At 39.2% G+C, this 16,633-nt stretch overlaps 1 protein-coding gene across 5 annotated transcripts in view; it reads left to right on the top strand.

Annotated features, from left to right (window-relative positions):
• SMAD2 (SMAD family member 2) overlaps nucleotides 1–16,633 on the top strand; it is a 50,152-nt gene that overhangs the window by 23,467 nt on the left and 10,052 nt on the right. For 4 of the 5 annotated variants that reach the window (XM_041423562.1, XM_041423564.1, XM_041423560.1 and 1 more), the window contains 4 exons: nucleotides 9,970–10,059; nucleotides 11,190–11,383; nucleotides 11,855–11,989; nucleotides 15,087–15,161. In XM_041423562.1, the coding sequence (XP_041279496.1) occupies nucleotides 9,970–10,059; nucleotides 11,190–11,383; nucleotides 11,855–11,989; nucleotides 15,087–15,161 (494 nt within the window). The remainder of the gene's footprint in view (nucleotides 1–9,969; nucleotides 10,060–11,189; nucleotides 11,384–11,854; nucleotides 11,990–15,086; nucleotides 15,162–16,633) is intronic. The other variant, XM_041423563.1, reaches the window with a different exon arrangement.

The following is a 16,633-nucleotide window of genomic DNA, read 5'->3' as shown; positions in this document are numbered from 1 at the left end:
GCATCTAGGAGTGATTGGTTTTGATGGCTGTTTTGGAACACTGGCACTGTGACTGGGGGCAGTTTTTCCATGCTCAGGTTCTTCTTATCTCCAGTTAGACTGCTTCAGTGTTTGTGTGATGCAGAGCTGCTGAAAGCTGTGGTGTTTGGTTGGGAGTAGAGAACTGCAGGGCAAGTTTCCCAGCAAAACTGTTAGCTCATGATTTCCGTGGGCTGCTTTTGGATCCTCCACATCTTTGGTCTTTGAGCACAAGACTTGTGGCCAGCTCCCTGCTGAGTTTTGAAGGAGGCTGAGCTGCACTACATGCCTTTTATTTCTCAGTCCTGACACCACCTCTGTGTTGCTTGACCTTGTCATTTAGAAGTTTTCAGGTTCTACTCCCCACTTGCCTTTAAGCAGAGAGTAGAAACTCCTTGATCAGATCTGTGTCTGAGCAGACCATATGGACAATGAGAAAATAAAGGAATATTTTACTTCAGCTTGGTTTCCATGGCATCCTGGGAAAAATTGTTCTTGAACTTTGAGGTGCTATCCTTCCAGGATCTCCTAGCATTGAGAGAAAAATAAAGGTAGCACTGATTGTTGTTGACTGCTTTATTCTGTCTGACAGCACTGGGCTAGCATGTCAGGGTTTGGGAGAAGGGAGGATAATAAAGTGCTTTGAAGAGCCTTATATCTGTATTTTTGCCTATGTAGGCAGTTTGTTGCACATGTGACCAGGAAGAAATGTTCCTTTAGAAAAGGCAACAGAAGCATGTACTGTTCATCAAGATCACTTGCTGGCCTGGTACTCAGCAGGACTAGAGAAAACTAGCTACTGGCCCTGGAACAAGCGCCAGGCAGCAAAAATGCTGGGCTCTAACAGTACCTTTTGTACATCACGTTCCACTTTTCATGTCCCCTGTGGACATCCTTGAAGTTTTAATCTGAAGTAAATGGGAGTCATTCAATGACTTTTTTTTCTTTTCCCACAGTGTTAGAGAGGTTAATTGCATCCTGTGCCTCCTGCTTTTCTGGCTATTTTGATGTGTTAATTTTTTTTAGCATACATCTATTTATAAGGAAGGTTATTAAGTCATTTTCCTCGATTCAGATGCTGCATTTTGTATTTGATGTAATGGTTTTGAATATACTTTATAAAGTTCTATGTAAACTTTATTCGTAAAAGCATTCTGAAAGATGAGAGGTTGTGTAATGGTTCCTGATTTATATTCCACTAAATATGCACATACATAAATGTATCTTTCTTGGCTACATGTAATGTGTCTTGAACGTGCCTGTGGGGTGGGGGGAGGGAGATAGGTGGTGTTGCAGTTTTCAGCAAGTAATCTGCATCTTCTGCTTGAAGCATAAAGGTCTGCTTTTGGATTCTATGGAAGAAGGAAAAGCAACTTTAAATTTTTTAATTTTTTTTTTTTTTAGTAACTGTTTAAGGCCAGTTGCTTAAATAAGTAAATCTAAGGAATTAGAGACACTAGAGGAAGCACTCCTAGTTGTAGATGATCAGTGCCCAGCTCACACTTTTACTCTTGTTCTGCTATGTTTGTGCTGAGAGAGAAATCTGTTCTTTCAGTTCTGCAAGAAGATTCAGTCCAGAGCTTTGTAAGACATTAATTGGTAACCTCTTCAAAGGCTCTGATTCTCCTTTGAAGAATGGGAGATTCTGGTGGCAAACCCCCTATAACTACCTAAACTATCCACCTATAGTTATGTGTAAATACATGTAGATATTCATTTACTCTGGTTGCTAGTACAGCCCTTTAACAGAACCCCTTTTCTAGGGGTTTCTGCTTTTCTACCCCAGCTTCTATCACAGAATCGTCTCCATAGAAGAACCTTTGTCCAGCTCCTCTAAAGGGCAAGTGCCACCACAGACCGGTGTAGATAATTTTCAGAAAGAATTAATACTTGTGGATTTTATTTGGCGTTTGTTAACTTTTTAGGTCATCTCTCTAGCAGGTGATTGGAAGAGAAATCATTATTTCATACTGGATTACTGAATTTTTATATTTTCTGTTGCAAGATGAGATCAGGATGTCTGTAACTTGATGTCATTGACAGGCAGGAATGAACTGCTGTAGCTCTGAGTCATTCCATGTGATGAATGTGTGTGCCTGGTTCTGTACACATAAGTGAGCAGATGACATTATGTCACTGTAACATGGGGTGCTGGAGATGCAAGTGAAAACATTGATCAGTTCTGCCAGGGTGCAAAATAATTCGAAGGAGGGGTATGGTAGATATGTCATGAAAGGAACTTAGCCTTCATGTCCTTATTGCAGGTTGTTTTAGTCTTTCCTAAGTCAGTATAGTGCAAGTAACCTTTCCCCTGTCACCCCCAGCATGGGGAAAAGAAACATAAGCAACATGCATTTCAGTAGCTGAGGCATTTAGGTCAACCAGACTGCATTTTAGAGTGTGATTGTTCAGGCACTTGGTGATGCAGCTAGCTGAGGTGCTACTTGGAAAGACAGGTAATATAGTTAGCATTGCTTCTCTCTGGTTTGTAGGCATTTCAGGCTGTAATAGGGAAAAATGCTAATTGTCAGTATACAGAAAGGACTATCAAATCAGAATATAAAAGCAGCTACACATAATTTCATTTGAAACCCAGAATTAAGGAAACCATGATCAGGCAGCTTTGGTAGGAGCTGTCTGTGCTGAGTACAATACTCATGTACACATGTATGTATGTAAGCCAGTGAACTTTTTTAAATGCTGACTTAGTTTAATCTCTGTTACACCTAAGCTTTTCAATTCAGTCTTTCCTATTACTGGAGACTTTGAGACCATTTCTGAACTAGGTCCAAAGGCTTGGTATAGCTCCTCAGCTGTTTTTGAATCTCAGTTGCACCAGGAAGAAGGTAACTAATATGAGAGGAAGGATTCTCTTCTTTCATACCTCAATTCACTGGTCCTTTCCTCAAAGGCAGAATAAATGGAGTGTAATGGAAAGTGTATTCACAGGAGTGCAGCTTCAGTGTAGCCAACACCAGTGATAAACTGGAGGCCAAGTCAGAGTTGAGGTTCCTGCCTTGGTTTCCTGCTCACTATATTGCTCTGAAGTCTTGGATCTAAGACATTACATAGCAAGATTGATTTATTTCTTTAAAAACAAAGGTACAGATCTTGTATACAAGGTACAGATCTGGAGTTTGCAGACTTCAACCTGTTTTCTCAGGTAGATTTTACAGAGGCAGCCATGAGCAATGCTAAAGCACTGGCATTGCCCATTTGTTATGAGAAAATGGGATTCTTTAAGTCTGATGGCTATTTCTTACTGCTCTAACTCCAATTTGGATAGCTTGGTGTAGCTCTTGAAGCAAATCTTCTGCCTCTTTTCTGCCTACTTGGCAAAATAACAGTCAAAGTTGTAAGCCTAGTAAATGTTAGGCTAGGCCTGTGTGCTTGTATAAGTAACTTCTCAAATTCAACTGAAAAATCTGATCATTTTTGTTGTTGTTATATTTTTTCTTGTTTAGTCTTTGAGAAAGAACAGTGAAAAGCAACATCAGGCTCACTTCTGTAGGGCAGACTTTGCATGAGAATTCTAGAATTGGAACTAACTTTGATTCTCATCTCCCATTTTAAAAGAGATAAATGGAGTACTGTCACAGATTGCTGAAATTATTTTTCATTTCAGCCACAGCTCCAGCACTACAAGTGCCTCAGAAAATGTAGGGGCAGGCAAATTAGATTCAGTGGGAGAAAGGCTCATGATTATAAGATGCAGGAGAAAGGGAAATGGAGAAGATTGCCTTGAACATGAACTTGGCAGACTTGTTAGTGGCTGCAGATTCTGAAAGATGTGAAAGATTCAGGAAGGATATTAGGGGCTCAGTGTAATACTTCATAAATAAGCAAATTAAATGTCCAAGACCATTTTTGTAATATTTTCTGTATAATGTGGGCTTTGACTAGCACAGTGCTATTTGCATTTCAGGTTTTATTTGTCATATTTCTAGTGCTACCACTTTAGGTAAAGAGGAGGCTGCTGACTGAACTCAGTGCCTTTTAGCTCCTTCAGAGCTGTTCCACCTTGCAGGACTTTGAAGAAAAAATGTGTAACTACAGTTATATATGAATTGTGACAATATTTAATAACTTCTTTATAGAGTTTCTGATACTTCATATGTAAATACTTTCAAGTGGTTCTGCCTACTTCCATCTGATGTTGTACTTGTTGCAAGCACTTAATTTAGTACAAAAAGTACCTTCAGCACACAGAATTGGCAACACTGTAAATAGTGGTAGGATAGTTACTTGTTCATTCTGTTTCTCAGTAAAAATTGGTAATGAATTCATAGTAGCAACAACTTGTAATATACCTAGGTCAGCCCAAGCACTGTGTGTGATAGTTTTGGTGTACATCAAAACTGTTCACACACAGGATACTGATTAAAATTCTGCTGGCTTCAGGATTTTCAGCTATAGCCTCAAATAAACAACATCCCTGTAAAAATGAGTATTGTTGACACAATCTATCACCTTTATCCCTGTTTGTATCTCCTGCTTTGCAAGTGCTCTTGGGGAAGGTGCAGGGATGTCTTGGAGGATGTGCAGTGCTGTGTGTAGACATGAGCCTGTTGGTGCTGTGGCCATGAATATCTGGTCAATGCTTGCACATACTTGCTTGGATCTGCAAATCACTACATCTGGCTTTTAACTGCGTTGAGAAACTGATCCTAATTAAGCAGCCTATGATGAGTACCAGTAGGCTTTAATAGCTGGCATCTGGACATGAGTAAGGGGATTGTGGGTTGGTCTGTGTATGTACATCTCCAGCTGCTGATGTTTCTAGTTACAATTACTGCTGCTGCAAGTCTCTGTATTCACTGAGATGAGGTTGTGCTGTCACAGGTCATCTTTTCTCCTGCAGTGTCCTTTACCCCCTGAACATATCAAATACAAGAACTTGGTTTTGGGCAGTATGTTCCAGTTAATATGATGTCCGTGTGTATTTTTGGACTCATGAAGATCAGTACAGTGCATTTCTTTAAACTATTTCATTCATGTAGGTTTTTTTGTTGCTATGGATTTTGATAGGGACATTATTTCTCTGGTTGAGATACACTGCATTAAAACAATTTTATTGCTTACTCATGAGTGTAGCACAAACTGTTTTCTATGTTCATTTGTTGTGGGCAGATCAATAATTTATTTGTATTTGTACCAGGACTTGATAGTCCAGTTTTTGTAGAAGATTTACAGTTAACTGTTATTCCCCTAAGGTAGTGGAATAATGACTGGGAACATCATCTGTGCCATGTAGATAAGGCAATACAAATACTTGTAGATTATTTTCAATACTTGGGGTTGTCCTGTGTCCACATTTTTCTTGTGTATGTCAGTGTTTTCTGTCTTCCGGAATAAAGACAGTCAGTTTTGGCATTTTGTCTGAAAATTGTGAAGCCTTGCTACAGCTCATTTCTGTGTAGGTAATTTCTTGCCCAGAGTACAGGTTTTTTGGAACTCAGATTTTCCTGTTAAAGGAAATGATGAAATGGAAGAAGTGAAGGCATACTGTGTACTGTTGCATGCTGATAGCCACATTAAAGATTCTTCTTGCCAGAATTACACAGTATCATATGATATGATGCTCCTTATAAGCAGATAAAACGCTAGGTTGAAACAGCAGCTCTTCCAGTCCTTTCCATTCAGGGAAAGATTCTGACAGAAGCAGCTTTGATTCCACCATGTATAAACTTGTCTGATCCTTTCTTTACCACATCAGTCCTAAAGAGCCCCATACCCCAGTTGTCCCAGGCTTAGTGTGCAGCAGCTTAACCACATACCTGCTAGATTTGGTTTCCATAAAAGTAATGGGTCTCAAAGAGCAGTTCTTATTCCTTGCAAATATTTTTTCATAATTTCTCCTTTCTCTAGGAAATAGTTTTCTCTTGTTAGACCTCCACTTCACCTGGGAATCTGAGCCAAATTGGTGCTTTATATCCCTTATAATAAATTCACTTACTTGTGGGAGCTGCAAAAGTAACAATCTTCTGTTCAAGCATGGAGTGCTAAAGGCCACAGAACATGGTGATTTGCTATTGGGAGCTACTGTTGAAAAGTGTTGAAAAGATAAAAAACTAGCTTTTGTATTGTTGACCAAATATTCACTTGTTTCAGCAATCAAATTGTTCTAAGAACAGCAGTGAAAATGCTCTTTGGAATGAAAGTGTCCAGGAGAGAGGAAGTACATTAGCTTTGAATTTGTGTTTTGGAGTATATTTAAACACTGTCTGCACAGGAAACATTTAGGTACAATGACACAGAAGCCAAATTATATTTTGAAAACAATGATGGCTTACCAGTGATACAGCGAGTTTAAAACAAAACTCCTTGTTTGGTAAAATACAAAGCCTGAAGTGTGCTTCCAGGCTTCAGCTTGAGTGCTTACTGAAGGTGAAATGGTGATATGTCTTGGCTGCCTCCCTCCTAATAAATTAAAGGTGCTTGGAACATTCCCAAGCCCTGTCCAACTGGCTCAGGACTGCCTTGTCCATTCTCTTCAGCCCTTAGCTAGCAGAGCAGGGGAGCTGCTGAATTGTCCAGTGTGACTGGGTCCCCATGGTGTGCGATTCACAAACCTGGGAATTGTGTGGGAGAACAATAATTGGCACAGCCTGGTGCTGGTGAATGTCCTAGCTGCTTTCTAGCACACATGATCATGTTCCAGGGCCTGGGAATATTTCCAGACAAGGCTTGACTTATGAGTACAGATGTTAGTACTTGATTCTCCTGAAACCTTTATGGAATAGTGCATGGAAAGGACTCTTTTGCATCACACAAGATTTTGGACGCTTCAGAAAGGTAGATTTAGGAGTGAGTGATTCCTGTTTATTTTGAGGCAGTAATTCTGCACTATTAAAAATCTGTACCTCCTGTCTTACTTTTGGATGGTTTTACTGATGGTTAAAACATTTTTCATAATTCAGTCACCTTTCCAGCACCACATTTCAGGGATGAGTAGACATGCCTGCCCTCTGTCAGGCAATGGCTTGTGTATGAATGAACATACTGTGGCCTTTCATGGAGGTACTGTGTATTGAAGGATGGTTTTTAGGGTTGTGAGGAATTTGGTTTTGATCTGGTGTGCGTGTGTATGAATTTTAAGAGTCTTGATTTATTGCCTGGGTTATGTGGTGAGGGGACAAGGTCTTGCACCTTGTAGGCAATGGATCTTTTATGTCAGCAGGAAGTAAAGAAACCTCTTTATTTCTTTAGATGTTTCTTCCAGCAAACAGTAAAAGCTTTCTTGGGCTGACTTCATTGATCATATGGAATGATTTCCTGCAGGGTCTTTCTTCTGTGTTTGCTTGTGCATTACTGGAGTTTAAGTATAGTCCTGGTGTAGATGAAACAGTAAAACACTAATACTAATCCCAGCTCTTAGCAGATATGCATCCCAGAGGATAGCATGTCATGTAAACTGATGACTTTGGGGCAGTTTTGCTGCTCTGACTGATCACTTTTCTGTGGCTATTGGCCTGTCCTGCCTCCACGGTGTTTTGAGCTTCATTCCAAGCTGTGGCTCTGTCACACAGTCTGCTTCAGGATACTGTTTGTCTTTCTGTACATTGTGGAATACGCTGTCAGCTTTGAATACTAATAGGGAGAAGAGGTGAGCAATATAAAATACTGTCCCCGTTCATCTTGTTTTGTCAAGGACTATGAAATTTTACTTTTGTATGTGCTGTATTAAAAGCCTTGTGAACCAAATGCATGACATGTCATGCTTACACCAGTGATGCAACCCACAATTTTGGGAACGTGTAATCTGTGTGACAGCTCCACAGTTTTGGAGCACTGCTTTATATGAAGGATCCATTGCTCAAAGGTAGTGAGCTGTCAGAGCTCACTGTGTCAATTAATATGCAGTAGGCTTTGTGTCTGCTGATTGTTCTTCTAATTGCATGTAAAGATGATCTGTGGTAGCAGCAGTAGTGGTGCATATTTAAGGACACAGTACAGTGCAGGTCTCCATGTGCCTTCAGGGCAACTACTTCACTCCTGCAAAGCTTCTGGCAGCCCAGGGTTCTGACTGCACCTTAGGAATGTGGACAAGAGAGGCTGCAGGCCCTGCTGATGCAGCCATGGGAAGGATCCCTCTTTGCCCACTGGTTCGGGAGAGCTGTGGTGCTGCTTGAGTCCAACCTGGATGCAACTTGTTCAGGATGGTTGGTTTTTCTGAAGAGCTGGATCTGTGCCAGGGAATGGGCCTTCGTCTCTGGTTCTCTGCTGCTCTCTACTAGGCAGACTCATCTAATACAAGATTTTTCTTGTACCTATAACCAGTAATATATCAAAAGGCCTTATTGTATTTAATGTGTTTATTTGTGGTAAAAGCAGGCTGTTGCCGCCCACAGTTACACTCTCCTTCTTTGTAGTGCTCATATAACTACAGTGAAGAGAAGTGATCTGACTGAAAAGTAACTCAAAACATGTATTTTCAGCCATGTTTCTTCTCTGGTTAGATAGCCAGTTTATTGATTTGGGTTGCTTCTCACTGGCATGCACATTTCAGCCTCACTGGGATGGCATTAGAAATGAGGTGTGTGGTAGAGGAAAGAAGGAAGCAAGACCCATTCATTGCTTTCAGCAGTTTTTATTAGGTTTTATTAGGTTTTATTAAAAGTCACTGTGGAATTGAGGTGGTTGTCAGCCCTGAAAATGGTTTCAAGTCCAATGAAGTGCTGTCTGCTCTTTTGTTTTGTGACACCTAATGAGTTTTCTCTGTGTAATGAGAAGAAATAAAATCACCATTCTCACACTTCTTTTCTTAAGCACTCAATCCAAACTTGAGTGTGTCAGCTAAACTTGGTAATTTAAATTGCAGTCACAACACTTATATTTAAAATCAGAAGTTTGGTGACCTTGGATTGATTCTTCCTGTTGCAACTTTTCAGAGGCTGCTAATTTTAAAGGTAATACAGGAGCCAAGCAACTTCAGGCTGCATAATTAGGAAGCAGAGATTCAAGTTGCTTGTGAAACAAATATTCTTCATTTTCTGAGGTGTGAGGTTTAGTTGTATGTTACTTATATAAAATAAAGTGTCTGTTTTCAGTGGTCACTGAGCAAGTATGTTATAGAACTGAGCTTCATGTATCCTTCTGAAAGTCTGTGCCTGTTTACAATCCTGTGCTATTTTCTTGCTTTGTGTAAATTTTCCTCTGCTTTAATTTGTGTCTATGACTGGATGTTCCTTATCTTTCCCATTGTGATCTGCTCCTTGAACCAGTGTGGTAATGGCTTGTCTTTCCTTTTCTCCTGCTTGATTTAGCAATTAAAGTTATGTGGCAGTTGAATCTTAAGGTACTGCACTGTAAAACGTTCTGTTTTGTATACTGTGTGAAAGAATATTTAGCTGTTTAATCAAGGAGAGTACAGAAAGCAGCTAAATATCAGTTATAATATGTTTTTCTTCAGAGTTTGAATTTTTGTTTTTCAGAATAGCAGCAAATTAGTGTGTGCATGGAAAATGAGATTAATTCTTAAGTGGTGACACTTGAACTTTAGATTGTGATGTTCAGTTTTGGATACACATGGCCTTTGTTTGAAGTCTTAGGGCAGTTTATGTTTAGAAACAAACAAAAACAAAAAAAAAAAAAATAAAAACCCAGTCCAGAAACTACCTTTTAAAACTGAATTTTGTGAAGAACTAGGCTGAGGAAGTTTTGCCTGTTTTAAGGAACATTGCAACTGTATCAATTACTTAAAACCTGAGAACTTGTTCACCTTTAAAAACATTATCATTTACCTTGAATCACTTGTTCCATTCTGATAGCCTCCTTCATATAGAAAATATAGCATGAGATGTCAGTTTAAATGCCAGTCTAACAGTGCTCTATCTTCTATGTGAAAGGAAGTATTCTGTACATTTTTCCATGTTTGACATCATGGTGTTTTGAATAACCATGTTCCATATTCATATCAATTTTTTGTTTTTGTTTTCAATTTATGCACAGCACTTGCTCTGAAATTTGGGGACTGAGTACACCAAACACGATAGATCAGTGGGATACAGCAGGCCTTTACAGCTTCTCTGAACAAACCAGGTGAATATTCTGCCCTCTCTCGCATCATAAAAATCTTGTGGGAGGGATTGGCTTTGGAGGGTCTGTAATGGGATGCTTTAGCTGTAAAATAGACTAAAATGATTCCTAGGCCTCTCATGGTACAGCATTTTGAAGTATTTCCTTGCCAGTGTAGAAATCAGTGTGTTCACAGCTGATGTTTTGACCAATGAAACTCTTAATTCTACTATTACTCCTTTTTCATGCCAGTGCTATTGAAAGAATGGGAAGACTTGTTAAATGCAAGCTCTAATGTGATTTGGTATTTATATTAACAAAATTGGAAAACTTAATTCTTTAGACCTAATCTTACAAAGTGTTTAAACTGCTTTGTATGCCACAAGCTTTTAGTTAAATCTTGCTAATTGGCTCAGATACGAGCTACTAAAGAATTGTTTGTAAATTCTTCAGTACTTAATGGTGGGCAAATTCTAAACAGGGTCTTTATTTTTTCATGTCACATTACTTGATTTGTGTATTGAGGTTTGTCTCCCATCCCATGACAATCATAAACATCTGCATTTGTGTAAGCATATGCAGTCTGTCTTAAAACTAGCAAAACATTTTCAGCTGGTAGCAAGGCAGATGAAGTGTAGAAGATAAACTTACAAGATGTGCATTCATGTGTTTTGCATTGCAGTTATACTGCCATGTGGATCACTTGGGCAGCTGACTGCTTATAGGCTTATTTGCAGTCCTGTGGGAGTTCTTATGCTTAAAACCATAAAGCATCCATGCCACAGCAAAGCCTTGAGGTGCCTTTAGTTGTGGAAGGGGCCATTAAGTGTGTGATTTTATTTTTAACAACTGTCTTCTGCATTTAAAAAATATATATATATGAAGCAATCATTCTAAATACTTGGTTGTGTGTAAGTGGCTTTTAATGAACTCTAAATTCACTGGCAATAATTTGAGCAGCTCAAACATGAGTTGACATTGCTTGATGCGATCGTTTTCATTGCATTTGAAGCCTTTTAATTAGAGTATAGATGTCACTAGCAGAGTCAACGCACTGAATTCTGAGAATGAGCCACCCATGTGTGTGCTCTGTTGCTGGAGTGGTCGAGGCAGCACGCAGTCTGTAAATGCTTCTCCGCATCTTTCCCCTGCAGATCTCTCGATGGCCGTCTGCAGGTGTCTCACCGCAAGGGATTGCCACATGTCATTTACTGCCGCCTGTGGCGCTGGCCAGACCTTCACAGCCACCATGAACTTAAGGCAATTGAAAACTGTGAATATGCTTTTAATCTTAAAAAGGATGAAGTATGTGTAAACCCTTACCACTACCAGAGAGTGGAGACGCCAGGTAGGAGCGCTGCTTCTGACTTTCTGTGTCAGCATCTGTTTGTGTTTATTCAGCGTAATGTTTTAAATGGAAAACAAGAGAAAGGTGATGTCCTCTCTTGATAGAAGTACAAGATTCTTTTTGAGATCATATCCTTGAAAGTTTTTAATAGTAAAATTACTGAAAAATCTTTACATATGTGTTTATAAACACTTCCAGGACTGCTAGCAGTTTCCAGCTGGCCAGATGCAGTTCAGACTGGATAGGACAAAAAAGTTGATTTACCTTTGCTAATGTGGAATAGTCTCATTTAAGCATCTCAGGAATCCTATCTCTTCCAGTAACTAGCTGTGCAAATGTACTAGCAGTGCTGGGTTTCAGAAGATTTCAAAACATCTGAAGAAACTCTTAGATAAATTAGATTTTTTTTCATTTTAGCTCACAAAATTGTGTATTTTGATTACCAGTGATTTTTGAATTTTGCCTTTCCAGTCTTGCCTCCCGTGCTCGTGCCGCGGCACACTGAGATCCTAACGGAGCTGCCGCCTCTGGATGACTATACCCATTCCATTCCTGAGAACACTAACTTTCCAGCTGGGATTGAACCACAGAGCAATTACATACCAGGTATTTTCTTAACTCCCGCTCTAGACAGCATGTTCTGACATTGTGCCACTGGAACAAAGATGGTCATTGCATCCTTGTAAATGATCAAATTAATTGAAATATGCACCACTAAATTAGATTTCTTTGATTTAGTGTATTAATTCCGGTGGAAATACCTAAACACTGTTATTTGCAGAGCATGATCCTGCGTGAAACCTTACTGCTGTCATTGCACAATAGCTGACTTGGTTTCAGTAGCTTGTTTGAGATTCAGAATGCTAATAAGTCCAAAGCAGATCTTCACCCTCTGCTTTAGGCCTCTTTCACAAACATGCAGGGGTTGCCAAATGCTGTGCATTTGAGATTGAGTAATAAACTGAAGCTCAATCTCATCCTATGTAACATGTGGAGAAAACTTTTAAGTGGCAAAGCAGTGACTTAAAAAGTGTCTTGATCTGTAGTTCACATCACAGCAGTAGTCTGCTTTAGCCTTTTGTTACTATTGTGTGCATAGTGTTTTGTTTTTCTAGTATGAAAGAGTAACCTAACAATATTAAACTGGTAAAGAATTTCTCCTCCCTCTCTTTTCCCCTTTTTCAACCCCAAAACAAACAACAATGCTAATCTGCTGCACCTGAAACCCTGTTACCCTCATTGAAACATAAAATCAGTGACCTTTTTTTCCTGCCCCAACTTCCTGTTTCCTATCTCTTCAGGAAGTCACATGGAGTGAAAAACCAAGTAAAGCTGAAGCTTGCTTGTAAATGTTTAATGCATTCATGTTACAAATAAGCTGAAAATTCACATCTGGAGTCTCTGAAAGTATTAGATGACTGCCCCAAAACTCAAATATTTGCAATGTACACGTTGTACATACAGGTCTTAAGCAGAATGTTGCTTGTGTTTTCTTTAAATACATCCAAGAATTGAAATGGCATTAAACAATCAATTAATTTGACCTTTCTGTTTAATACAGGCCACATCTGTTTCCACCTTTACAGAACAATTTTAGGCACTAGAAGTTGGTGTTGCTTTCTTAACTTGAGTGTACTTTTTAAACTCAAACTGAGGGCTTTTGGTAAGATTTGCAAACAGCTTACTGGAAAGCCACTTGCTGCAAATCCAGTGCTATGGAAATAAGCTAAAGTGGTTATTTGCAGGAAGTTTGCTCAAGGTGATTGTAGGAATTCACATGATCTTCAAATCATGTTTATGCAGGTAACCACACCTCCTTCTCTTTGTCACTGACACCCTCCTCCTGTGCTCATATTGTGATATCTTACTTTATTTGACCTTGCTGACTTAATCTGGAATGCTTGGCTGGGTTCTGATAAGCCCTGTGTGCCTTGACAGCCTTCTTCAGAGCACCGTTTTCTTCAGTGGTAGGGCAGGCTCTCATCTGGTAACTTTGTACCCCAGACCTGTCTCAGCACTTGATCTGCAAGAGAGCTTGGTGGTCACGGAGGTGCAGGGTGGCCTTTGCGAGCTGCATGTTCCAGTTCAGGTTCTGGGTGGGCTGAGCTGCATCATCCACACTTCTGGCAGCGCTCAAGCTCTGCTACAAATTTTTGGTGCCCCACCTGAGTGTTCATTTCCAGCTGTGTGGTGCTCAACCTCTGACCCTAAACTGCTAATAGTACTAGGTAGAGTAAATCGTCTCTGTTTGGGCAGAGACTAGACATGGAAAATCATCTGTGCCAAAGAGCCTAGATTAGCAACTGGAAACAGGAGTAATGGGTTGGATTGGAAATGTGTATTGACCTTTTGCCACAGCTGTGGGCTTAGCTATAGCTAATGATTTGGAGAAGGGTGAAGTCCCTTTTATCACAGTGAATACTGTAAAAATCTTTAAAATGAATATGATTTTTGTTAGCATATTTCTTACTAGTGAAGATTTTCTTTAATTGTCCTTTTAAATTTTCACTTGAATTCTGTCATGTCTATATTTAGCACACAGAATGAATCAAAGATAAAATTCTCTCAGTTCATTTTAATTTAATCAACTGACTTAATCTAGTTTCCTCTCACTGGTTTCCTTCTGATCTCGCAACATGCAATACATCTCAGACATGGCGCTTGTTATAACTTTATTTTATTTCTTAAACAAAAAAGCTTTATCTTTAAATTTCTACTGTTTGGTAATAATGTAATTAAAGTTGTTTAACCTCTGGAAGTTTCAGAGACAATTCTAAGGTGATTGTAGAGATAGTTAGCTTCAAACACTTTCACCAGAGAAAGACAGGTTTTGCCTACAGTATGTAGGAAAAGACATTTGCCCAGTTCAAAGAAATTTATTTCCTGAAAGGCAGTTGGTTAACTCTTTATCTGGATTACAAAGAACATTATGAGTGGAGAAAAGAAACATGCATACTCTCCTGGGTTTTGAAGATATTTCTGAGGAATTGGGCACAGTTTCTGGTATCAGAATGCTTCAAAGTTGGTAGTGAATTTCCTTTGGTCTGTGAAATTCTATCTTTAAAGAAAGCTAGTTAAAAGAGTAGATGATAGTTTTAATAGAGCTTAGAAGTATTAGTAGTAATAATAACAGAACTTGTGCAGTGTTCAAAGTTAATATAGTTACAAATGAGTCAAATCAGCTGTTGTGTATGGAAGAAATACATATTTGGGGACTGAACTGAAAAACAACCTTTAAATCTAACAACTTCAGTAAGGTGTGGGAGGGTATCTGATCTGATGGTTATCCTACATAAAGACAGCTCACATTATTTTTTTGTGGAAATCACCAGATGGTTTTTTTCATTTGTACTTCTACTAAATATGAAAGCTGTTGATCACAATTGCAAAATTGTTACTCGTTGTAGTGACAGCATCTTGTCTTAAACGGAACAAACAAGGATTCTGGTATTTATATAATGTATTTCAGCAACTGACTGGCATACAAAAGAAGATACATTTTACATACCAATAAGGCAGGTAACATGTTTGAAGTCCTACTGTAAGGAAAAAGGGCCAGCAAAATGACATTCAGATTCAGTGTTCAGGTAGGTGTAACAGAGCTCGTGAAGATGTCATGACAAAATGCACAAGACTTAGATCTTACAGAAGTTTGCCAAGTCATTTTACAAATTGGTTGATTTTTCTTTTTTTTTTTTATAAGAAACACCTCCTCCAGGATATATCAGTGAAGATGGAGAAACAAGTGACCAGCAGCTGAACCAAAGCATGGATACAGGTAACATTTATTTTTCATCACTTTCAAGACTTTATATTGCTAGCTGTGATCCCTCTGCATAGGAGCATGAATTCAACCCAAAAGATTATTGCAGTTTTCCTCTGTAAAACCTGGTGTTTTATGCCTAAAATACCACTTTCAGTCTTTAATGAACAAAACCGTTTTTTTCCCAGGGAAATGCTTTTAAAACATTCTGTGACATATTAAGTATATTACATTTGTTCTGTAACGGAAGCATCCAGGTCTAATTAAGACTTCTCCAGAAACCCTTAAAATAGATTTGAATAGCTAATTGGTTTCTACCATTCCCCGGAAAATAGGTTCACTGAAGCACAACGTCTGTTGGCCTAAACAAGGTATAGACAGTCTGTGTTCTGAGAACCTGCCTCTAACTCTGACAAACTTACCACTTCTGCCATGTTTCAAATTAATTCTTTTGTGGAATATTCTGTGGCAAATTGTGCCTTTGTATGTAAGGGTTTCTAGATAATGTGGTTGACCTTAGACTTGGACAAAGCACAGTTAATGTGCTGGGTAAGAACCTCCTGCTGTGTGTTGGCAGACTTGAGTGTGCTTGGTTAGCTAATGTTAGCAACCATTTTCAGTAAGCTGGAATCTGCTGCACCAGTTTCTGTAAGAACTGCAATATTTTCCCATTATGTGACAATAAATACCTTAATTAAAACAGCCTGACATCAGCAGTCACTGTAGGAATGTTTCTGTGAAAGCCTTTCTGTATTTTGCCACCTTGTGTGCAAATTGTGTTGAAGAGTTCATGTTTTTATGAGTGTTTAAATTCCTCCTTCTGGGAAAGAATTATTTCCTCAAATGAGGAAATCTAGTTTGCTCTTTTCTGGCAATCATAGAATCATAAACTATAGAATGGTTTGGGATAAAAGGGACCTTAGAGACCGTCTCTTTCCACCAGGGACACCTTCCACTACCCCATGTTGCTCCCAGCCCTGTCCAGCCTGGCCTTGGACACTTCCAGGTACGGAGCAGTCACCGCTTCTCTGGGAAACCAGTGCCAGGGCCTCACCATCCTCAGCATAAAGATTTTTTTTCCCAATATCTAATCTAAATCTCTCCTCTTTCAGTTTGAAGCCTTTCCCTCTTGTCCTGTCACTACCAGCTCTTGTAAACAGTCCCTTTCCAACTTTCCTGAAGGCTCCCTTCAGATACTGGAAGGTCTTTTCCAAGATAAAACTTTTCCTGTGAGAACAGAGAGGCAATGTCTTGCTTGTCTGATCAACTCTTTCTTACCTGTTTTTTTACTGAATTTGGGAAGTCACTATCTTCTTACTGGAGAAGTGCATAAATAAGGTTGAGAGTGTGCACGAACCGGCAGAGTTCTGCCAAATAGAGTGCTAAGTTAACTGAGTCTTTACAAGGAGGGGTGGGTACCCAGAAGTCTGGAAGATTGATTGAAATCCTAATTCAGAGTAAGTGTATGATATTCCAGAAAACTGAGA

This window comes from Onychostruthus taczanowskii, unplaced genomic scaffold (genome assembly GCF_017590055.1).
Source record: "Onychostruthus taczanowskii isolate IOZ18803 unplaced genomic scaffold, ASM1759005v1 scaffold79, whole genome shotgun sequence".
Lineage (NCBI taxonomy): Eukaryota > Metazoa > Chordata > Aves > Passeriformes > Passeridae > Onychostruthus > Onychostruthus taczanowskii.
This window is presented reverse-complemented; position numbering and strand designations above follow the sequence as displayed.